Source organism: Neoarius graeffei, chromosome 24 (genome assembly GCF_027579695.1).
Source record: "Neoarius graeffei isolate fNeoGra1 chromosome 24, fNeoGra1.pri, whole genome shotgun sequence".
NCBI classification, from domain to species: domain Eukaryota; kingdom Metazoa; phylum Chordata; class Actinopteri; order Siluriformes; family Ariidae; genus Neoarius; species Neoarius graeffei.
The window spans coordinates 2,845,403-2,871,043 of record NC_083592.1 but is presented as its reverse complement, the minus strand read 5'-3'; the positions used below and the strand labels follow the sequence as shown (position 1 = coordinate 2,871,043).

The 25,641-nt window shown below is 42.5% G+C and overlaps 1 protein-coding gene across 7 annotated transcripts in view; it reads left to right on the top strand.

Moving 5' to 3' along the window:
• Positions 1–25,641, top strand: part of LOC132872736 (E3 ubiquitin-protein ligase rnf213-alpha-like) — a 281,839-nt gene that overhangs the window by 124,636 nt on the left and 131,562 nt on the right. For all 7 annotated transcript variants that reach the window (XM_060907787.1, XM_060907788.1, XM_060907785.1 and 4 more), the window contains one exon: positions 7,729–7,872. In XM_060907787.1, coding sequence (XP_060763770.1) covers positions 7,729–7,872 — 144 coding nt within the window. The remainder of the gene's footprint in view (positions 1–7,728; positions 7,873–25,641) is intronic.

Below are 25,641 nucleotides of genomic sequence, written 5' to 3'. Positions count from 1 at the left end.
ATACCCAATCATGTGGCCAGTTAACCGGCTTATTGTGGAATCTTTCAGAATGATGTTACTTGAATATCCAATAAACTTTCCAGTTTTATTTTACTTCTGTCCCAACTTTGAGTGTGTTACAGGCATCAAATTCTAACTTTGCTTATATTCACAAAATACAATTAAGTTTGTTTGTAAAACTCTTGAAAATCTTTTATTTGTGCTTTTGTCAGTTAAATAAAGGTTCACATCATTAACAAAACACAGATTTTTGTTTCTATTGCATTTTGGAAAATATCTCGACTTTTCTGGAAATGGGGTTAGTACGTTATATTTTTTTTTCCATTTTGTGTCGTGAGTGAGGCTCCATACTTAACTGAAATGGACAGACAGAAGCCATTTTATCCCCATTTGTTCTTTTATAATTTAAGGCACAATGCACTTTCAACAATCTTTATTCTATATTACAAACCGCGAGTTGGCCTAGTGGTTAGTGTGTCTGCCTCTCGATCGGGAGCTCATGAGTTCTATTCACGATCAGGTCATACCAAAGCCCATCATAAAAATGGTACCTACTGCTGTCTGGCGAGGCATTCTGCAATACAAATGTGAGTGGGGAGTCAAACTCTTGTGGTTACCAGAGGACTAGCCCCCCACTGTAACCCTAGCTATGTAATTGGCGAGATGCTGAGGGCTATGGAGATTGGTGCTACCCTATGTGCCACATGGCATGGGAAGGACTTTTATTTTTTATCTCATCTCATCTCATTATCTCTAGCCGCTTTATCCTGTTCTACAGGGTCGCAGGCAAGCTGGAGCCTATCCCAACTGACTACGGGCGAAAGGCGGGGTACACCCTGGACAAGTCGCCAGGTCATCACAGGGCTTATTTTTTATTTTATTCTATATTAATCTTTCTATGTTAATAACATTGCCATAAAATACTTTGAGAATTCCACTGAAAATGTTCACCATTGTTCCACCGGACAGGTGAATATAGGGGAAAATTACACCTTATATTACGAGTTTGACACAAAATAGGAGCTTGACACCCCTGATCTAAACATTTGACCTATTATTTATTTATTCATTCATTTATTTATTTACTTACTTATTTGCTTGCTTACTGATTATTTTGGAATCGAAATGGGGAAATGATAAGAACCAGAATTGATGAGCAGAATAGGATTCTGAATCAGGATTGATACAATTCAAAGGATACCCAACCCCATGAGATGATAGATCAGAAGTTCAGCTTTCATTTCCTGATATTTACATCATAGTTTCCTTTTCTTATACAATGTGTAGAATATTATTTTTTCCTTTAAAAACAGCTTTCCCAGTTTGCCATAGAAATGTTGGTCAGGTTTTGGAGGAATCATTTATTTCCATGAAGGATGCACATTCTCTTTCGATGAAGCTATCCAAATCTGGACCCCCACCACCACCGTCCTGATGTTTGTTATGTTTGTGTTATGTCCATTGCCATATCCATGTGGTTTGCAGTTATTTAGCACAAAGGTCTTTTGGCACAAGTGTTTTAGCACAAATCCAAAGTCTTTTAGCACAAGTTCTAAAGTCTCTTAGCACAACTCTAAGTTCTTTAACACAAGATCCAAGAACACTTAATTATTATTATGAACACTTAATTTCCACACTACGGTGAATATCATAATATATACATCCATTTCTGTTCACCGAGTGCTCAATTAAAAGAAAACAATAGGATTAGAGAAGTGAAAATTTTTTCCATCTATCCCATTGTTATTTCAATGACAGGTTTAAAGAACACCGCAAAAACACAATAGACTTTATTATTATTATTATTATTCAAATAAAGTGCAAGCTGTTCTTGATCTGATCGACTTGTGTGAATTGTCTGTAATCTGCACTGTGGTTTTTTCACACAATCTACAAATTAGTGTTTGTGGTTTATTGATTTAGCAATTTTGTGTTAAATAACGTTTTTTAGCGGTTGATAGCATTGAACAAGAAATGAAATATTGAAATCAAATATAAACATGCTGCAACAAAGTGAATTTCCCTGTAAACTACCCACAGCTTCGAGACTTGTCTGGATGATCAAACAGCCCTTACATCTTAGCATAACCTCTTCTTTTTCATGTTCTTCTTGCTTCACGATTGCCATATTCTAAAGCAGTGTTTCTCAACCTTTTTTCAGTCACGGCACCCTTCAGAAGTATGCAAATTCTCAAGGCACCCCCATATAAAATATACGCAGTCACGCTGACCATACGCTGACCCCGGCAGTGATGTTGTGACATGGGAAAGGGGGCCGTGAGACAAATTTTGATGATGCATGAGGCGGCGATGATCTGCATTAGTATAACTATCATTTTTTGGAATTTTAATTAATTTTATTTATTTCAATGTTAGAATGTATAATTTTTTGACGGCACCCCTAATGAAGCCAGACAGCATCCCAGGGTTCCACGGCACCCCGGTTGAGAAAGGCTGGTCTAAACAATTGATGTATTAATTTTGGCTGTTTTGTCATTCCTGAACCTTTTATATTGAACTTTTATTTAATTGCCATTCATTCTAGGATACTTTAGTGGAAGTTTCTTTTGTTTGTTTACATATCGCAACTGTGCGTTACTAAGGAGACATGATTCTCATTTTTCTCACTGAAATTGGTCTTTTTTCGGTTAAAGACTTTTTATTATGAATAATTTCCACATTATTATATAACTACAATTTCCACACTATGGTGGATATCATAGTATATCGTATATACTATAGTATATAGGTCCAAGATGGTGCCGCAGACGGTTGCCTCGATACTTCGCTCTCTCGTACTTTTATGTTTTTGTGTATTTGTTGTGTTTTTTGCGCTGCTTCTCTGGTCACATACTCCAGAGAAGAACTTATAAACACTGGAATAACCACCAGTAAAGTTTTTTCATCGGCTTTCATTGATCTGGAAAGTTTTCCAGAGCTACTTGTTGGAGGAGCAGCAGCTCTCGATGGATTATGCTGAGGACACCGGAGACACCGGGGGAAGCGAGCCGGCGCGCTTGTTAGGCTGAGGCAGCGGGGGTTTCGCACGGCACTCCCGTCTATTCACCTGGCTAACGCCCGCTCTCTGGCAAATAAGATGGACGAACTGCTGCTCCTCAACACAGTCAACACGGATTTTAACAGATCTGCTGCCTTGTGCTTCACCGAAACCTGGCTCGGTGAGCACATCCCGGACTCTTCTCTCCACCTGCCTGGATTTCACCTGCACCGAGCGGACCATGAAACGGAGCTCACGGGGAAAATGAGGGGAGGCGGAGTCTGCTTTTACATTAACGAAGGTTGGTGTACTGATGTCACAGTTCTAAACAAATCATGCAGTCCTCATCTGGAGTCATTATTCATAAACTGCAAACTGTTTTATGCTCCGCGAGAGTTTTCCTCATTTATTCTGGTTGGACTTTACATCCCCCCTCAGGCGGGTATTAATGAGGCATTACAACACCTGGCTGACCAGAAAACAATGTGGAGAAAAAACACCCGGACTCTTTTCTCATTGTTTTGGGGGACTTTAACAGAGCAAACCTCAGCCATGAACTGCCAAAATATAAACAGCACATTAAGTGTCCCACCAGGGACACTAATGCCACTTTTCCACTACAAACGCGGCTGAGCCGTGCCGTGCTGAGTCGAGCTGAGCGGGACTGTTGGAGTTGCATTTCGACTACAACCGCGCTGAACCGTGCTGGCTGGAAGTGGGTGGACACATTGGGTGGAGTTAGCGAAAGTGGGTGGACGTCACGTGATGTCGTTAAGCGGCACAAACAGTGACATCAGTGATCTTTTAAGCGGTAGTCTCACGACCCGGAGACTAAACAATAAACATGGAGGCATTAGTGTTGCTGGTCTTGGTGCTGTGGCTTGTTGTCACCGACAACGCGGACAGATACTGGCAAGAGCGTATAGATGAGGCGAGGCGCATAAGGCTTCAGAAATTCTCGTAATTCGTAATTCTTCTTCTTCCGGGTTTGCGGTGTTTACAGATCCCAGCGTGCTCGCGTGGCATGTGTGGGCATGTGAGGACACTCCTCCTCACCAATCAGTGCACAGGGGAGTGTCTGCTCACGCCCCCAGCCTCACTCGGCTCGGTTTGGCTCGCTTCAGCCCCACTCCAAAACGGTGCGAGTTTTAGGGGCTAAGCAGGGCTGAAGCGAGCCGAGTTGTGCTGTTTTTTGGTAGTCGAAATGCGAGCCGTGTCGGGCTGAAGTGAGCTGAAGCGAGCTGAAGGGAGCTGAAAAAGGGTAGTGGAAAAGGGCCATAACACTCTGTACCATTGTTACACTGTTTTAAAGGACTCATACCACTCTGTCCCCCGTGCAGCCTTGGGACTATCTGATCACTGTATGGTTCATCTTATCCCGTCCTACAGGCAGAAGCTGAAAGCTGCTAAGCCTGTAGTTAAGACGGTGAGGAGATGGTCCAATGAGGCCAAAGTGGAACTACAAGCCTGCTTTGACTGCTCTGATTGGAGTGTTTTTGAGGCTGCAGCCCCAGACCTGCATGAACTGACTGATACTGTGACATCTTACATCAGTTTTTGTGATGTGTGTGCCTACCAAAACCTTCCGCATATACAACAATAAACCCTGGTTCACTGCAAAACTCAGGCAACTTCAACAGAACAAAGAAGAGGCCTACAAAAGTGCAGACAGAGTTCTGTATAATCAGACCAGAAACACAATGACAATGGAAGTGAAAGCAGCTAAGAGGAGCTATGCTGATAATATTAAAAACACCCTTTCAGCAAACGATCCGACGTCAGTGTGGAGAGGCCTGCAGAACATTACTGACTGTAGGAGACCATCCCCCAACACTGCAGTGAACCATCAACTAGCTGACGAGCTGAATGTGTTTTACTGCAGATTTGACACATTCACACCCCTCCCCCCTTCAGTCATTAAAGACCCATTTACACCCACTACCATTCTGCCACCCCCCGCCTCTGACCCCCCACCAGCACTCAAGATCTGTGAAGAGGATGTCTGTCAGCTTTTCTGCAGATAGAAGATCAGGAAGGCACCTGGCCCAGATGGTGTGTCACCCTCTTGTCTGAAGGTCCGTGCTGACCAGCTGGCTCCCATCTTCACCCAGATCTTTAATAGATCCCTGGAGCTGTGTGAAGTCCCCTCATGCTTCAAACGCTCCACAATAATCCTGGTTCCTAAGAAAACCAATATCACAGGACTGAATGACTACAGGCCTGTTGCCCTCACATCTGTAGTCATGAAGTCCTTCGAGAGGCTGGTGTTGTCATACCTGAAGGACATCACAGACCCCCTGCTGGACCCCCTGCAGTTTGTCTACCGGGCAAACAGGTCAGTGGATGATGCAATAAATATGGGTCTACACTACATCCTGCAACACCTTGACACTGCAGGGACGTACGCCAGGATCCTCTTTGTGGACTTCAGTTCGGCATTCAACACCATTGTTCCAGACATCCTCCACACCAAGCTCACTGTGCCCTCCTCCACCTCTCAGTGGATTACAAACTTCCTGACTGACAGGAAGCAGCAGGTGAGGATGGGGAGCATCATATCCAGCACTCGGACTATCAGCACTGGTGCCCCCCAAGGGTGTGTGCTCTCCCCACTGCTCTTCTCCCTTTATACCAACGACTGCACCTCAAGAGACCTGTCTGTTAAACTCCTGAAATTTGCGGACGATACAACGGTCATCTGCCTCATCCGAGATGGTGACGAGTCTGCATACAGACGGGAGGTTGAACGGCTGGTCTGTTGGTGCGGTCAGAACAATCTGGAGCTGAACACGCTTAAAACTGTGGAGATGACAGTGGACTTTAGGAGGAGCCCCCCACTCTGCTGCCCATCACCATCACCAACAACATTGTGACTGCTGTTGAAAGCTTCAGGTTTCTGGGTTCCACAGTCTCTCGGTACTTGAAGTGGGAGACAAACACAGTCACTATCATCAAAAAGGCTCAGCAGAGGTTGTATTTTCTGCACCAGCTCAGGAAGCTCAACCTGTCTAAGGAGCTGCTGACACAATTCTACTCTGCCATCATTCAGTCTGTTCTTTGCTCTTCCATCACTGTTTGGTTTGGATCGGTCACCAAACAGGAGAACAGACCGCAACGGACAATAAGGTCTGCAGAGAAAATTATTGGTGTCAACCTGCCCTCCATCCAAGATCTGTACCTGTCCAGAGTCAGGAAACGGGCAGGTAACATCTCTGCGGACCCATCACACCCTGGTCACAAACTGTTTAAACTTCTCCCCTCAGGGAGGCGATATAGATCTCTGTATGCAAAAAGAACCAGACACAAGAATAGTTTCTTCCCTCAGGCTGTCTCTGTGATGAACAGCTAAAATCCGGATTCATATATCAGTAATATCACTTGCAAAATATCTGCACACTCATACTGTCATTCTGTGCTCACTGTTACTTACTGTATGTTTATACTTATTTATATTCACTATTTCATCTTTGCACTATGCACCATATTGCATCAAAAGGGAAAATCTTTTCTGTGATAAACAGCTAAAATCCAGATTCATATATCAGTAATATCACGTGTAAAATATCTGCACACTCATACCGTCATTCTGTGCACACTGTATACTTTATATTTATTTATCTATTTCATACTTGACTTACCTGGATTAGTTTGCACTATGCACCTATTGCACCTTTTTTTGTTTTGTTTTTTTGTTTTTGTTTGTTTGTTTGTTTTGTGTATACGCTTTTTATCTGTTTTTGTACTATGAGAGCTAAGTGAAACCGGAGTCAAATTCCTCATGTACCTGGCAATAAAAGTGTTTCTGATTCTGAGTATGTACATCCATTTCTGTTCACTGAGCTTTATTAGTCAAATACATATGAAAATAGTAATATGTGATATCAAATGGACTTTTAAGAATTTGAGTAAGTTTTTAGGAATAGATTCCGCTCTTTGTCGGCAAAACACATGTTGTCAAGCAGGGCAAGAGACATAATCCCCTGGTTAATTAATTTGGCAAACGTGCAATTATTGACAGTCAGTTGAATTTGTGATATGATTAGAAGTGACTGAAGTTATCTGTGAAGGTGCCCACAATTCAAGGTTTGTTATGGCTTAACTACAAATATCCAAAGTCACCAAAGAATCGGATTTTCGGTCCATGTTTCAGGGATCAACAACTGATCCTTAACATGCACAGCAGCAGAAATTCCGTCTTCCAGTCCCTAAGCAATCATCATAATAAACCCCTCCTATAGCAAGATGAGTGGGGGTTTTTTTCAGTTATTGTGACCATAATCCAGAGTTGTGCTAAAAAACAGAGTCGTGCTAAGAGACTTTAGAACTTGTGCTAAAAGACTTTAGATTTGTGCTAAAAAGACTTTTGTGCTAAATAACCAGATACCATGCATGTCACGTCTACTGTCACATTTTCTGTCAAATCTCTTATGTGCTACATCCACTGCTCACTCATATTAACCTTGAAATATAAGTTCCATTTGATTTGTTATTCATCCCTTCTTAAGAGACCAGAGACTATTAAAATGTCTAATACTTGTAATAATGACTGAATCATCATCTGAATCGGGTGGTGAAAGGGGGTCCCCAAAAACAAAAGCTTTCTGATGTGTATAGGAATGTGCATTTTTGTGTGCTTGTTTATCTGGACGACATTTCATCACAATTATATATTTAAAAGACTTGTCACTCTTTAATGCATTATCAATATTTTATTCTTACATTTTTAACAGAAAGACTCCTGTGGCAACATGGAGTGGCTCAAAATTGCTTATGAGACTCATGGATCTGTTGAGAGATCGTCTTTGCACCAAGCCACAGATATAAATGAAAATGGGATTTACATCATCAAAATTCCATCTAAAGCTCAAACAAAGGTAAAATTTTAAAATCTATTAAAAATTTTAGGGTGTTTGTGTTTTAATCAAAATGTACAGTATTCAATACATTTTATCATCATGGATACATTCAGGAAGATTACTGCAGATTACTATTATTTCCATCAAATAGAGAATACGTACATAGACAATATATGCATAACGGAGAAGAAAACAAAGTGTCCATTACAACATGACAGAACAATTCTAGTTTCCCCAGAGATGGAGACAGCATGTGGGTCAGGGTCCACAACAGTAACGTCATCTCCTGTTGCCTGGAGGTTGTGAACCCTCTCATACTGTTACAGATCTCATCTCATCTCATTATCTCTAGCCGCTTTATCCTGTCCTACAGGGTCGCAGGCAAGCTGGAGCCTATCCCAGCTGACTACGGGACAAAGGCGGGGTACACCCTGGACAAGTCGCCAGGTCATCACAGGGCTGACACATAGACACAGACAACCATTCACACTCACATTCACACCTACGCTCAATTTAGAGCCACCAGTTAACCTAACCTGCATGTCTTTGGACTGTGGGGGAAACCGGAGCACCCAGAGGAAACCCACGCGGACACGGGGAGAACATGCAAACTCCGCACAGAAAGGCCCTCGCCGGCCATGGGGCTCGAACCCGGACCTTCGTGCTGTGAGGTGACAGTGCTAACCACTACACCACCGTGCCGCCCAATAATAATAATAATAATAATAATAATATTTTACTGCACAGAATGAAAAATGAAATGAAACTAATCATTGGTGGGTTTCCCAAAAGCCTCTTAACACTAAGAGCATCTTACCAAGGAGAGAGAGTATTCATTGTGCTGCTTGCTCTACCATCTAATGATGATTTTTATGATGCTTTTGAGAAACTTGGCACATGTAAATAACAGATGGAACAGAGAATTACAAGTAGATATTACAGAATAACTATTGAGAAACAGACTGATACCAATCCATAGCTACAGTTATAAATTATGTAAAATCAATCAATCGTCTAATAATAAAATTAAAAAAGTCCTTCATTAATTGCAATTTACTGCATAATTAACAAACAAATTATTCTAATAATCCATTTATTAGAAAATATTTCAATGCAAATTAATATTTCCAAAACATTAAACATTTTCAACATAAATTTCAAGAAAACCTAACTAACATCAGGCAAAATATCTATTTATAACTATATCAAACACAAATTAGATCAATATATCAATTCAATAGTATAAAAAAGCCAATGTTTCTTAAAGAAAGAAATGAGATGTGAGATATTAGTGTGAGCTCTGAGGACTAATCTAAATTATTGAACTCTATCAGGATAGATTCCTGTGTGATTTGAATTATGTGAGCAATAAATACTGTTAAGTCAAGTCAACTTTATTGTCAAATATGCTATACATGCTCGACATACAGCACAGATGAAATATCAGTCCTCTCTGACCCACGGTGCAAACAGGCAATGCAATAAATAAAAATAGAATAATTGAAAAAACAATATAAACAGTATAAACACTCTAGATAGGAACTAGACAGACTAAACACTCAAACAATATAAACAGAATAAATAAACAGTATAAACACTAGATAACAAGACAGACTAAACACTCAGACAATATAAACAGTATAAACACACTAGATATTAACTAGACTAAACACACACACACACACACACACACACACACACACACAAATTGGTACAAATAACCAAACAGCCAAGGGCACTTGAGGTATAGCAGGTAAACATGAAATAAGCAGTATAAACAAACTAGCAGCTGTTAAGGTGAGGTAGTGCGGAATAGTGCAAATGGGCGAGGTAAAGTGAGATGTGCGGTCCCTGAGTTCAGTGTGTTAATGAACGATGAGATGTATGTACAGTATATATATATATATATATATATATATATATATATATATATATATGTATATGTGTGTGTGTGTGTGTGTGTTGGGGGGGGACTGTGAGGATGACATGTCAGATGCTGAAGGGGGGTGTTCGAGCAGAATCTGTGGCAGGGGGCAGAGGGGGGAGGAGGGGCAGAACAGTGAGGGAGTTGAGCCTCCTGACTGCCTGGTGAAAGAAACTGTTCTTGAGCCTGCTGGTTTTGGCCCGGAGACTCCGCAGTCTCCTCCCCGACAGCAGCAGGCTGAAGAGGCTGTGAGATGGGTGGGTGGGGTCACCTGCAATCCTGATGGCTTTGCGGGTGAGGCAGGAGTTATAGATATCCATAAGAGAAGGGAGAGAGACACCAATGATCTTCTCAGCTGCTCTCACGATGCGCTGCAGAGTCTTGCAGCAGGACACGGTGCAGGCGCCGTACCACACGGTGATGCAGCTGGTCAGGATGTTCTTGATGGTGCCTCTGTAGAATGTGTGCATGATGGGGGCCGGGACTCTTGCTCTCCTCAGTTTGCGGAGGAAGTACAGATGCCGTTGGGCTTTTTTGGCCAGTGATGCGGTGTTGTTGTTCCAGGACAGGTCTTCAGAGATGTGCACACCCAGAAACTTGGTGCTGCTCACCCTCTCCACTGCAGCACCATTGATAGATAGTGGAGCATGTTGGGTGTGCTCTCTCCTGAAGTCCACAACAATCTCCTTCATCTTCTCCATGTTCAGATGGAGATTGTTGTCCTTGCACCACATGGCCATGTGGCTCACCTCACTCCTGTAGATTGTCTCATCGCCGTTGTTGATGAGACCCACCACAGTCGTGTCATCCGCAAACTTAATGAAGATATTTGAGCTGGATGTTGGTGTGCAGTCGTGGGTCAGCAAAGTGAAGAGGAGGGGGCTTAGCACACATCCTTGGGGGGCCCCCCGTGTTTAGTGTGATGGTGCTGGAGGAGTTGCTGCCGACCCGTACAGTCTGTGGTCTCCCCGTCAGGAAGTCCAGCAGCCAGTTGCACAGCGAGGTGTTGAGTCCCAGCTGGTCCAGTTTGTGAATGAGCTGCTGAGGAATGATTGTGTTGAATGCTGAGCTAAAGTCTATGAACAGCATTCTGACATACAAGTCTTTTGTCTCCAGGTGGGTGAGGGCTGAGTGGAGAGCAGTGGAGATGGCGTCATCAGTCGAACAGTTGGATTGATATGCCAACTGGAAAGGATCCAAGGCAGGGGGGAGGGCAGACTTGATATGCCTCATGACTAGTCGCTCAAAGCACTTCATGAGGATTGGAGTGAGTGTGACAGGGCGGTAGTCATTGAAGCAGGAGGGAGACTGCTTCTTTGGGACCGGGATGATGGTGGTGGCTTTGAGGCACGTGGGGACAACAGCCTGGCTCAACGAGATGTTGAAGATGTCTGTAAAGACATCTGTGAGCTCCTCGACACAGTCTCTCAGGACACGACCAGGAATGTTATCAGGACCCGGGGCTTTTCGTACATTTGTCGTCCTGAGAGCTCTCCTCACGCTGTCTGGGGACAGCGTCAACACCTGGTCACTGGGAGGTGGTGGGGTCTTCTGTGCCGTGGTGCTGTTGTCTGCCTCAAAGCGAGCGAAGTCGTCGTTCAACTGATTCAGCAGAGACATGGAGTTGTCACAGGTCTGTGGCGAGGGCTTGTAGTCTGTGATGGTCTGAATCCCCTGCCACAGGTTCCTGGTGTCTCTGCTGTCGTTGAAATGGTCAGCAATGTGCCTGGAATACTGTCTCTTGGCCACCCTGATGCCTCGTGACAGATTGGCCCTAGCTGTCCTCAGGCCCACCTCGTCCCCAGCTCTGAAGGCGGCGTTCCGAGCCCACAGGAGCCTATAGACTTCCCCTGTCAGCCATGGCTTCTGATTGGCCCGAATGGAGACTGTTCTGGTGACCGTAATGTCATCCATGCACTTCCTTATGTATGCAGTGACGGTCTCCGTGTATTCCTGGAGATCTGTGGTGTTGTTGTAGGTGGCCGCCTGTCTGAACATGCTCCAGTCAGAGGTGGAAAAACAGTCCTGGAGTGCCTCTGAGGACCCCTCTGGCCACACACGTATCTGCTTTTTAGCTGGTTTGGTGACTTTAACCAGCGGCCTGTATGCTGGCATTAGCATAACAGTGGCATGATCTGAGGCCCCAAGGTGGGGGAGGAGTAGGGCTTTGTAGGCATCCTTATGCATGGTGTAAACATTGTTCAGAGTATTGTTTCCACATGTGGTAAAGTTGATATGTCCATAGAGTTTTGGAAACATGCTTTTGGGGTTTGCATGGTTGAAATCCCCAGCCAAGATGAGGAAAGCATCTGGGTGGGCTGTCTGCTGCTCACTGATGTGCTGATAGAGTTCATTCAGTGCTTCATTCCTGTTGTTATTGGAGCCGGGAGGGATGTATAATGCTACCGGTACCAGCAGTATGGCTGTAAATTCCCTCGGCAGATAGAATGGCCGGCACTTAATAATCATAAACTCCACCAGAGGTGAGCAGTGTTTGCAGACTACAACAGCATCAGGGCACCAGGCATCACTGATGTAAACACAGAGTCCACCGCCGCGAGTCTTCCCCCCCCTTGACTAGCGCTCTGTCTGACTGGTAGCATGTTAGCCAGGCTAGCTGAATGGCACAGTCCGGGACGCTGTCGTTAAGCCATGTTTCCACAAACACAAGGACACAACACTCACTCACAGACTTAAAAGATGAGCGAAGCAGGCGGACATAATCCAGCTTGTTGTCCAGTGAGCGGACGTTGGCCAGAGTGATGGTAGGGATAGCCAGCCGGTGAGGGTTAGCCACTAGCCTAGCTCGGACACCTCTGCGTTTGCCTCTCTTCTGCTTCCGCATGTTCCGCCTGTGGCGCTTCCACTGCAGGCTTGATGCAGGAGTGGGGGTCGGTGCTTGAGTAGGCCTCCGGAGCAAGCCATAGCCGCGTAGCACTTCCGCGTCCACTGGATTTATATCCGTGAATAAAGTTCTGCGGATGTCGAGCAGAAACTCACGGGAGCATGTGCGCCTTGAGACTAATGGACGCAACAAAGATGAACAGATACACACTGTTTTAAAACACAAAAAAACCATTCTGTCGGAACAGAGAGGAGCCGCTGTGTGTGTGCGCACCATCATCTTGGAAATTAAAGACACGACTGTGAGAATGAAGTGAAAAAGGCAAATAACAAAGGCACACAGTTAGGTTAACATGGGGCGGCTTTGGACTGAAGTGCCCTTGAGCAAGGTCCCTAACCCCTAACTGCTCCCCGGGTGCTGTAGTATAGCTGCCCACTGCTCTGGGTGTGTGCGTGCATGTGTTCACTGCTTCAGATGGGTTAAATGCAGAGGCTGAATCTCACTCAGTGCGTTTACATGCACATAGAGAGAATCGAATTTCTGCCGTTGCTCGACTGAAATCGAAGTTCAAAATGCCATGTATACACCTTAATTCGGCTGAAATTGAACCGAACTTGATTTCTCGGAATCGAGCTACACGACCTAGATTATGCGATTTCTGCCGAGCTACTTAGTGCATGTATACCCTATCGAGCTAGTAGTCGAGCTACTTACTGCCCCTTCCGGAAGTGACGAGTGACGAGACCACAAGCGGGAAACACAACAGCCTCGGTCGGCATGACAACAGTAGTAGCGAGCAGCAGAAGAGGTCAGGAGGAACAAATGAAGAAGAGAAAATGGCGATGTAGAGCTCTCTGAAGTGTGGGTGGAGCACAGAGGACGGCAGGACAAAGCTTCTGGTACTAATAGGCTTTTTATTGTCAGACTTTTCAGTTTAACAGCCTACTTTTATTCTTGAGAGAAACAGAGAAACGCGCGCGCTGTGTTCTAGTCCCGGGATGAGCTTTCCCCTCTGCTCTCCCTCTGCCTCCTTAAATAGGGCGCGGTTACTGGGAAGACAAACAAACACAGGTTAATTACCGTCAGGTGTAGTGATTCTGCCACTCACCTTCCCTGGCTCCACCCTCCTGTCACAGACCGGCGCTTGACCACGCCCCCACTGCCACAGGCAAGCAGAAACGTGCACTTCTGGAGCAATGAGGTGACAGTTCATGCTCATTCAGCTTAAGGAGTTGAATAAAATTCATGGACAGGAGAAAAACGCGCAATGGAGAACACGGAACTGATAACTTTGTTTACACTCTTGAATAGCTCTTCTTCATGACGACAACCGGAAGTGTACCAACATGATGGGGCGTGTAGCACCACCTGTGGCTCGGGTGCACAATGCACCTCACACAATAGCCCGATTTCATTGTGTGCATGTACGATTGGATTTCTCTGGCACCCTGCTGGGACCTTCAGCTCGATTACCGACAGCAGCTCGATTTGGATGTGCATGTAAATGTAGTCACTGTGCTTGAAGTGTGCATGTGACAAATAAAGGTTTTCTTCTAACATGAGAAAATAATCCTGTTTCAACAACTGTCCTGAATAGAAAGGAAAAAAGAAATATATGAACTACGTAGAAAGATACACTGTATAAGAGAAAAACTGAAATAATCTCCATAAAAATAATAATAGTAGTAAAAGAACCGTTCAAAAATATGATCAAAAACTGAACTGGGGGGAAATAAACAATAACAGTGAAGGAGAGTGCTATAAAGATATGTAAGGAATACAGGTAAAGGTGAGAAAATAAGAGGGAGGTAATGAAAGGGGAAAAAAGCCCGGAGGTACTTTTCTTGGGGCAAATTTGATCAGATACTATGGTTTAACACACAAACTAAATACACGCAATGAGAGTGGTCAAATGGTGGCCAAAGGACTTCACTTGTCTCTACAGTGCAGATTGGACACTGAGCTCTCCAGATATTTTATGTAGACACCCATCCAGGCTAATTGAAAAGGAATCACAGCTTGCTCCAGATATGACACCACCTGGCTTTGCTGAATTGCAGGCCGCACTGCAGAGGGCAATGGAAGAAACGGCTCAATTTAGTGGGACCTTATCAACCTTGTAATCAGATGTGACCAGTGTCATGACAGCATGGACACTTTAATGTACAGCTGTTTGGACTGAAAGAAAAATTTGAAAATAAGGTCAAACTTCGGGATCACATGAAGCAGTTTTTTTTTTTTTTTTTCTGGGGCTCTGGGAGTGGATATAGCCAATTCAGTGCTGAAAATGGTGCATTGATCTTTGATTAAGATACCTGCAGGTGTATCACCTCATCCAGTCATCATCCACCTTCACAGCTTTCTGGAAAAGGAGCACTTTTGGCTGTGGTGAGCATGAAGGCTTTGGAAGGCAGAGGAATCCAATGGGATGGCTCTAAACTTTCCCTGTTTCCTGACATGACAAAGGGGGTGTCAGAAATGAGGAAGCGGTTCACAGAGGTCAGGAAGAAATTACATGATTTGGATGTGCTCGTAACATTGGTATACCCTGTCATGCTTCACATGGAAGAAGGAGAAGGTGAGTTTTGTGGACCCTCAAAAGGCAATGGAGCTGCAGTCGGAAACAGAGTGCAAGTTAACAGAGGGTGACTCCAGTAAAGCTAGAATGGAAGGCATGAGTGACCTCAGCATTTGATGAACAATTTTCTTCTCCCATGTTGGGCCCATAGAAGGGACACAAACATGAATAAGAATTCAGGATTGGAATGTTTTTTTTTGTTTGTTTCAAACTGAACTGAGACATGAATATCATTGTTGAGTTGTATGTGCACATGGAGTGTGCAAGACAATCCAGACACTGTCAGGTTTGCAGGCAGCTGACAGAAGTAGTCACAGGGGAGAGCAGGTATATCACAAACTGGCAAACAAATCCAACTCGTAATCCGATATTTAGTCATGGGAAAGTAAAGGGTCGAGTGAGGTGCCATCAGTACAATCATGGCCAAAAGTTTTTAGACCAACACAAATTTTGGTTTTCACAAAGTTTGCTGCTTCAGTGTTTTTAGATCTTTTTGTCAGATGTTTCTGTGGTATACTGAAGTACAATTATAAGCATTTCATAAGTTTCAAAAGCTTTTATTGACCAATACATCAAGTTTATGCAGAGTCAATATTTGCAGTGTTGACCTTTCTTTTTCAAGACTCCTCCAATTCACCCTGGCATGCTTGATATCAGCTTCTGTGCCAAATCCTGACTGATGGCAACCCATTCTTGCACGATCAGTGCATGGAGTTTATCACAATTTTTGGGTTTTTGTTTGTTCAATTGCTGTGAAGAAGGCTTCAAGAGCGCCCAAGAAAGTCTAGCAAGTGCCAGGACCATCTCCTAAAGAGGATTCAGCTACGGGATCCGGTCAGCACCAGTACAGAGCTTGCTCAGGAATGGCAGCAGGCAGGTGTGAGTGCATCTGCACGCACAGTGAGGTAAAGACTTTTGGAGGATGGCCTGGTGTCAAGAAGGGCATCAAAGAAGCCACTTCGCTCCAAGAAAAACATCAAGGACAGACTCACATTCTGCAGGAAGTATATGGATTGGACTACAGTAAAGTTATTTTCTCTGATGAAGCCCCCTTCAGACCAGTGGCGGTTCTAGACCAAAATTACTAGGGGGGCCGAGGTGGGGCCAGTGTTTTTTCAGGGGGGCACATACACTACCGTTCAAAAGTTTGGGGTCACTTTGAAATGTCCTTATTTTTGAAAGAAAAGCACTGTTCTTTTCAATGAAGATCACTTTAAACTAATCAGAAATCCACTCTATACATTGCTAATGTGGTAAATGACTATTCTAGCTGCAAATATCTGGTTTTTGGTGCAATATCTCCATAGGTGTATAGAGGCCCATTTCCAGCAACTATCACTCCAGTGTTCTAATGGTACAATGTGTTTGCTCATTGCCTCAGAAGGCTAATGGATGATTAGAAAACCCTTGTACAATCATGTTAGCACAGCTGAAAACAGTTGAGCTCTTTAGAGAAGCTATAAAACTGACCTTCCTTTGAGCAGATTGAGTTTCTGGAGCATCACATTTGTGGGGTCGATTAAATGCTCAAAATGGCCAGAAAAATGTCTCGACTATATTTTCTATTCATTTTACAACTTATGGTGGGAAATAAAAGTGTGACTTTTCATGGAAAACACAAAATTGTCTGGGTGACCCCAAACTTTTGAACGGTAGTGTATTAGGACAAAACATGGCAATATTTAAGCATTCAAAATGTTTTGTTTAGTTTATTTAAAACCAAAACAAAATACATTGACCATAAATACAATGAGATAAACATTGTCTCAATAGCCTAAACATAAAATACATTGTGCTCAATAAATCTTAAAACCATGTTTCTCTTTTTTGTAAAATAAGATTTCTATTTTTGCATACAATGAACCTTTTATCTGTACAATGAACCTTTTATCTGTAGAGACTAGTGCTGTCAAGCGATTAAAATATTTAATCGCGATTAATGTCGCGACTGTCATAGTTAACTCGCGATTAATCACACATTTTTGTCACACGAAAAACCATTGTAATTCTCTTACCAGCATAAAAAAGTGAATAGGCTTGTTTTGTACTAATGTTTTTCTTATTGCAAAGCATAACACGTCTTGACACAACCAAACTGAAACCTAAGCTGAGCACCGTGACTCTTCGTCCCGAGACTAACAAGAGAACCATGAGTGAAGTAATCTACTGCTTGAGTTAGTCTATCAGAGAGACAGGTTACACAGTGACGGTAGGCTTGACATGCTTGATTATAATATAAAGTACACTATTATATTAACTTTAAGTTGTTCGTTGATAAATATTGCATTGAATATGATCTTTACTGTTTCAGCTCACTTAACACATTTTGTACTTTTACACTTTCTGCCTGTTGATGCGTCGCGCTGTCCAATCAGAGGCGGCCAAATTTGCATATTACAGGAAGGATTTCTGGGATAGCATTGAGTTTACAGTTCAGAGGGATCTGGCTTCTTTAGACGCTGTCTTCTTAAAACTGAATGAATATTTAAAAAGAGCCAAATGAGCCAGTCTTTTGAACGGCTCTTTTCAAAGAATGGATCACAAAGATGCGGATCCCATCAAAGAGCCATAAATCCCATCTCTACTAGCGTGCCCCGCCCGCGCTGGTTCTTTGCGGGAGGAGGGCAGAGGACTCTGGCTGTGCGGGGCGTGGCATTACAGTCTAGCTGCTATCGTTTTTTTTTTTTGCAAAGTCTCTGTTCCAAGTTCCTGGCAGTTTCAAAAGCTTATGAAAAACCTACATCATGTCACAGAGCGTTAATCTCGCGATAAAAAAATTATCGCCGTTAAAATTGAGTCAAGTTAACGCGTTAATAACGCGACATTTTTGACAGCACTAGTAGAGACACTTTTTAAATTCACAGCATGAATGAATTTTCTTTTTCACAGCATGAGACTTGAATGTACAATCACTATCTTTATCCAAATCACACTGTCATCATCTCAGTGTGATTTTTCACACTGAAATTCAGATCAATTTTCCTTACCTTCGCCTCTTTGCAGTAGCCTAGTCCTTGCAGGGCTGCAGCTGTTATCTCTCACATCCGAAGTTTACAATTCGTGCTGCTGCTGATCTTTCTGCTGCAGGTAACAGTGTGCATGTAGCGCTTTAAGGAGTCCGTGTAGAACACTCCGTCATGTCAGTTCCGATCTTCGAGCCAGCGCACGTCGAAATTAATAAATCTTATTATCTGTTCAGCACAGGGGCCACAACAGGGGCCAGGAGCAATTTTACAGGGGCACTGGCCCCCCCTGGCCCCCGTTTAAAACCGCCTATGCTTCAGACTGTTTGGGACATCTGGAAAAATGATTGTCTGGAGAAGAAAAGGTGAGCGCTACCATGAGTCCTGTGTTATGCCAACAGTAAAGCATCTTGAGACTATTCATGTGTGGGGTTGGAAGGGACTGGGCTCACTCACAATTTTGCCAAAGAACACTGCCATGAATAAAGAATGGTATCAAAACATTGAAATTTTGGGTCCATGGCCAGGAAACTCCCCAGATCTTAATCCCATCAAGAACCTGTGGTCAATCCTCAAAAAGCAGGTGGAACCCAAAAATTGTGATTAAACTCCAAGCACTGATTATGCAAGAATGGGTTGCCATCAGTCAGGATTTGGCCCAGAAGCTGATATCCAGCATGCCAGAGTGAATTGCAGGAGTCTTGAAAAAGAAGGTTCAACACTGTAAATATTGACTTTTTGCATAAACTTGATGTATTTGTCAATAAAAGCCTTTGAAACTTATAAAATGCTTATAATTGTACTTCAGTAGGGGAGAGCGGGGTAAGATGAGCCACTTTTTACATTTTTCATCATAACTACATGTTAAAGCCATTTTTGCTTCCAGTCTACACACCATACCAAATTTCAAAGTGTACTGTTACTATATGAGCAAAAAATAATTGATAAGCTCTTATGGTTAGAGTGATATTACCTCTTGAAAAAAAAATGTCAAGTGGCTCAACTTACCCCATGCATGGGGTAAGATGAGCCACTGTGTGGGGTAAATTGAGCCAACACAAAACATGTTAGGTTAACAAAGTAAACAACTTTTATTATTAGAAATGCAATCAATGAATCAAGTCAAGTCAATCAAGTGGGGGATAGGGCCGTTGCATAGAGAAGGGGAGATGAAGAGAGAGGTGATAGAACGAGATGGGATAGGGAAGGATAGATAGATGGATAGAGAGAGAGATATGCGTAGATCATGCGCATCATGCACACCTGTAATAACAGAGGGCATTATTTTATTTATTAAAAACCTTTTAAACATATTATTTATATTAACATGTTATTTATTTGTTTGTTTATTTGTTGTTGTTGTTGTCATATATGACCAGTAAATGTGAAAACTTAAGTGTCATCCATATTGGGTAAGCTCAGCCACCAATGGGGTAAGTTGATTGGCTCAACTTGCCCCACATCTAATGGCTCATCTTACCCCGTGGCCACCATTTTGTAGAAAAATGCTAATAAAGGGGATTAGGCTAATCAAAATAATTTTTATTAGCATTCATATCATAGCTTAGAAAGCCACTAACTTAACCCTAATGTGTCTAAATATTATTCTACTTTTGTCTTCTCTAAATCATCTTCACTGTGGACAAACATGGAATTGACTTAGAAAGCACAAAAACACATTTTTATAAATATCTCCCTCACCTAGTTTGACATGTGGTGCTCCTCTCCACAAGTGTAAGTAAATGGTCCCGCCCCCCTTTGAATGTGGTCACATGGTCACATTTGTTTACTGTTTCTTAGAAACAGGGGGTGGCTCATCTTACCCTCTGGCTCATCTTACCCCGCTCTCCCCTATACCACAGAAACATCTGACAAAAAGATCTAAAAACACTGAAGCAGCAAACTTTGTGAAAACCAAAATTTGTGTCAGTCTCAAAACTTTTGGCCACGACTGTATGTCAGAGGCAGGGCAGGGATCAAAGTCGGGACAGTGGACACAAGGTCAAAGTAGGGCTAGAGCAGTATGTAGTACAAAGGCTTGGCATAGTTAGGTAAGACACACTGGGCAATACTTCACAATGAGCAAACTGAAGGTGAATGCTTTTATAGCATGTGAGTGGTGATTAGGGGAATGTGGCACAACACAGATTAGCATTCAGGAGAGAGAGGGCAGTGTGATGTCCACTGGGAGTTGTAGTCCACAACGGCCATGTCTGAAGGCTGTCGTGACCTCGGGGCTTCCACGCTATGTGTGACAGACACAACCAAGTTAGCTACAATGTCAGAGGTTGTAGGTATGACCTGTAGCTATAACCACAGTAAGTAGGGGTACTGGTACTATGGTCCATAATATCATTAAAAGATTCAGAGAATCTGGAGAATTCTCTGTATGCAAGAGACAAGGCTGAAAACTGACATTGGATGCCTGTGATCTTCAGGCCCTCAGGAGACCCTGCATTAAAAGCAGACATGTGTCTGCAGTGGAAATCACTGTATGGGCTCAGGAACACTTCAGAAAACCATTGTCTGTGAAAACACTTTGTTACTGCATCCACAAATGCAAGTTTAAACCAGATATAAACAATATCCAGAAACACCGCCCCCTTCTCTGGGCCCGAGCTCTTTTACGATGGACTGAGGCGAAGTGGAAAACTGTCCCGAGGTCTGACAAATCAAAAGTAGAAATTCTTTTTAGAAATCATGGACGCCACGTCCTCCAGGCTAAAGAGGAGAGGGACCATCCGGCTTGTTATCAGTGCACAGCTCAAAAGCAGCATCTGTGATGGTATGAGGGGGCGTTAGTGCACATGACATGGGTAGCTTGTACATCTGGGAAGGCATCATTAATGCTAAATGATATATAAACACATATTTCAGAGCAATATGCTGCCATCCAGACAAAATCTTTTTCAGGGAAGGCCTTTCTTCTTTCAGCAAGACAACGTCAAACCGCTTTCTGCACATATTAAAACTGCATGGCTCCGTAGTAAGAGTCCGGGTGCTAAACTGGCCTGCTGCAGTCCAGACCTGTCTCCCATTTAAAACATTTGGTGCATTATGAAGTGCAAAATACTCAAATTAATCAGTTTTCAAAAAACAAAATTTCTCAGTTTCAACATTTGATACAGTGTCTTGCAAAAGTATTCATCCCCCTTGGTGTTTGTCCTGGTCAGTAAACCCACTGAGAGTAAACAGTCTACAAACATGGACACTTTGAACTACAGCTCCCAAGATTCACAGCGCTTGATGTCTCCCTCCTACTGAAAGTCAGCTGTCTCTCATTCCCTCAATTACTTGGTCACCTATTTAAGCTCCCCTAAATAACACTCCAGTGCAAAGTATCATTCTGTCTTTCCAGTTCATACCAAGCCTTTTTTTTTCCCCTCTTCTGACTGTCTCTCATTTAGTCTGACCCTATCACTGTTTCTCTCACATTTTTGCTCTTGCCCTGTGTTGTTCGCTGATTGCCTGACCCTTGCTTGTTTACTGACGCTGATTCTTGTCCCTCGCTTTGGCTTCATTGTCAGTCTGTATCCTGCTCTCCTCTGTGCATACATCTGTAACTGCCTGCATTCTAATAGTCCTGTTTTATCACATTACAAGCTGGAATTAAAATGGATTTTGGGGGGTTAGCAGCATTTGATTTACACAACATCCCTACCACTTTAAAGGTGAAAATTGTTTTATTGTGGCATAAACAAATATTAAGAGGAAAGAAAAAAACCTGGAAATCTGGAGTGTGCATAGGTATTCACCAGGGCTTTACATTAACTTTTTTTGCTCACCGGCCATTGTGGCTAGTGGTTTTCCTGAGTCACTAGCCATTCAGCCTTTTCACTAGCCACAATTTTGTTGCCAGGAAATCGCATTTTTTTCTTCACCATGATGCGTTAAAGTTCGGAAGATCTAGATTTAATTATGAATGGCAGCGTATAATGTATCTCTACAGTAGCACTCAAGTATTCAGTGCTGTTAAGGTAGCTCCCTATATGAAAACATGCAACCAATTCAGACAAAAATATAAACAGAGTATTCTGTTTATTGAACTCAAATTCAAGCCCCTTACAATATGAAATATTGTATAATATGAAAATAACATTCAGTACAACTGAACTAATTCTAATATTAAAAGTCCAATTCAAAACATTTATCACTGAAAAACATTTGATGTTTTGATATGCAAGTACACTACCATGCAAAAGTTTGGGGTCACCCAGACAATTTTGTGTTTTCCATGAAAAGTCACACTTTTATTTACCACCATAAGTTGTAAAATGAATAGAAAATATAGTCAAGACATTTTTCTGGCTATTTTGAGCATTTAATTGACCCCACAAATGTGATGCTCCAGAAACTCAATCTGCTCAAAGGAAGGTCAGTTTTATAGCTTCTCTAAAGAGCTCAACTGTTTTCAGCTGTGCTAACATGATTGTACAAGGGTTTTCTAATCATCTATTAGCCTTCTGAGGCAATGAGCAAACACATTGTACCATTAGAACACTGGAGTGATAGTTGCTGGAAATGGGCCTCTATACATCTATGTAGATATTGCACCAAAAACCAGACATTTAGTAGAATTTAGCTAGAATAGTCATTTACCAGATTAGCAATGTATAGAGTGGATTTCTGATTAGTTTAAAGTGATCTTCATTGAAAAGAACAGTGCTTTTCTTTCAAAAATAAGGAAATTTCAAAGTGACCCCAAACTTTTGAACGGTAGTGTATTATGTATATTATCAATTTTTTTTTTTTTTTTGTGTGTGTGTGTGTGTGTGAGTGAACATGTGTAGAGAGAGACATTAAATGTCCTCATTACATTCATCATCAGATGAGTCTGAATGGTCCATGAAAAATGGTCTTTGTTACCTGAGGCTTCCAGCAGGTCATAAATTGATAGCTGGGGCAGGATCAACTTCTTTCCAATCGCGTGAACGTTTCTAAACAGCAGCTCCATCCTCTCCAGCTTAGCCGACTTCATGACAGCCAGGGACTGAAAGCAATGCTGTCCTGTAGTGAACCAGCCGTCTTCGCCTGTTTTGATGTTGTAGTACCGATGTGTGCATTTGACTTTTCATGGTCCTTTATAGTTTCGAGTTTAAAATTACTGGTGCCTGTCTTTGTAGAAAGTCTTGCAGTCATGTAGAAAGTCTGGCATGTACATGGTATTTTCAGTTTAGCTATGAACTAGCCAATCTCACCCGAACTTCCATTTGTCATTGAACTGTCTTATCTTCCTCTTAGCGTCTTGTTCATCTCCATGGCCGCAGCCAGCTCTGAGGCCCCCGCGGTCCGGACCTCGGTCAATTTTAAGAGCTGAAAATACATTTGTACGCTAAATATTCAACTGGATAAAAAAAATAAAGAATAATGTAGGAGCCATAAATACTTTATTTTTTGCTTTTCATTATGGTGTCAACTTTATGGGTATTGGTTTATTGGTTTGTGTTGTTTTCATTTTATTGGTTACTTTTGGATATGGGTGTGGCACTGGGCATGTGCGGTGCACAATTGGGAGCCTTAATTAGCCTTACTTGACACCTGTGCTTCAGTTCAGTTTGGTGTGGGGTGAGCACGGGGAAGGCTATCTTTTGTGTACCGCACATAGCACATCGCATGGACTCACCTAAAACTTCTGTTCGTTTGGATGTTTTTGCTCTGCCTTGCACTTGGAAAGACTACTGGAGTCTAAATGAAATGGAGAGCAATAAACTACAGAAACGGGAGTAATCGCGTGGACATTGGATCATTGAGTGCGCGTAAGACAATTGTTTCCCCTGCTTAGCCCACCGCGGCTTCTGAACAGTTGGTTAGTTGGATCTGGTAGCCACAATATTTGCACACAAAAGGGGTGCTTATAAAGCGAACATTTTGAACTTTGTTGCCGAGTTTATGGAAGAGATCATCCTATTATACTGCAATTGGAAGAAGCTGGCCACATCGTTGTTGATGTCATCGCTCCATCTACCGTGCTACGAGACTATTGGAGAAGCTGGTTCTACGTTCCTGTCGGCGGCACGCTTTGATTCATTCATTTTTCGCTTCCTGGATTGTTGCAGCGTTTCATCAAAGCCTCATCACTGGAATTAAATTTGCTTCCGGAACTACAACCTGGGTAACTACTGCAGCGTTTCATCAAAGCCTCATCGCTGGAATCAAGGTATTGCAAAGTTAATGACTATCAGTGTGGTGAATTGGTTCAACTGCATTTGGCATCTCTGCTTGCTGGATTAATGCGTTCGTCATCATAGCCTCGTCATTGGAATTGAGGTATAAAGACTCTTTGACTGAATCGTATGGGATTATAAGACTGGTGCGAATTTCGTGGTGTTGCTTATGAACGTTTCAATTACCTGCTACTGTGGATTATGAACATTGTTGCACATTGCGTCTTGCCAGTGTTGTTCCACGGAACATTTTGATTGCTGCTGTGAATTGGCTGCGAACGTCGTGCATGGTGTTTCATTGTTGAATATTTCAATTGCTCGTTGTTGGGGAATTATGGACATTGTTGCATATTACACTTTGCTAATGCTGTTGCCCTAACATTTCATTTTCTTGCTGCTGTGAATTATTAACATGGTGAATTACTGTGGGCTTATGGTTTTTACAGTCTAATTGCTTGCTGCTGTTGCTTATGAGTGTTGTTTGAATTGATGGTATGGTGTTATGGTAATCAATGTATGGTCATTTAATTGAATGAAAATGAGTACTGCAGGGTTAAATGAGTGTCCTAAAGACAGCATAGTTCAAAATGAAGGTTTAGAAAAAAGACAAGTTAAACCAACTGCCAAAGCATTTGCACTTAAACTTGAAGGTATTCAAAAGGAAAGACAAATAAAAATTAAACTAAAAGGTTTAGTGAAAATAATAAATGACCTTATGGAAAACCAAAATGAACAAAATGTAAAAGCCATACAATCTCATCTTGAAAATTGTCATGCACTTTTTAAAGATGCAACCCAGCTCCATAAAACGGTTATGCCAATGCTTCCCCAGGAGGAGCAGGAAAAACAACACGCCTGGTTCACAAATGTACATGTGCACAATGTGTCCTTTATTGAAAAAGTAACAAAATGGCTCTCTGTGACTGGCCAATTTGGTATAGCCCAAGATCATGCAGAGCACTCACTCACTGGGATTACACAACATGAGAATGCACCTGCCAATGAATATGCTACATCTGATGTTCATTTGTCTGAATGCAATAAGAGTGCTGGAAATCCTGATGCAATGGAAGATTTTGCTAAACAACTGGACGATGTAAAACCAAGTGACAGCGTTTCTAATATTTCAAACTGATCCAATACTTCAAAACGACCTAATACTTCACCCATCCGTTCAGCATGCATTAAAGCTGAAGCAGAAATGGCTGCACTCATGGCTTGTCAAAAACTGTTGTACGATAAGCATGCATTGGAAGAGGAAGAACAACTACTTAGGAAAAGGAAGGAACGGTTGGATTTGGAAATGGATATTG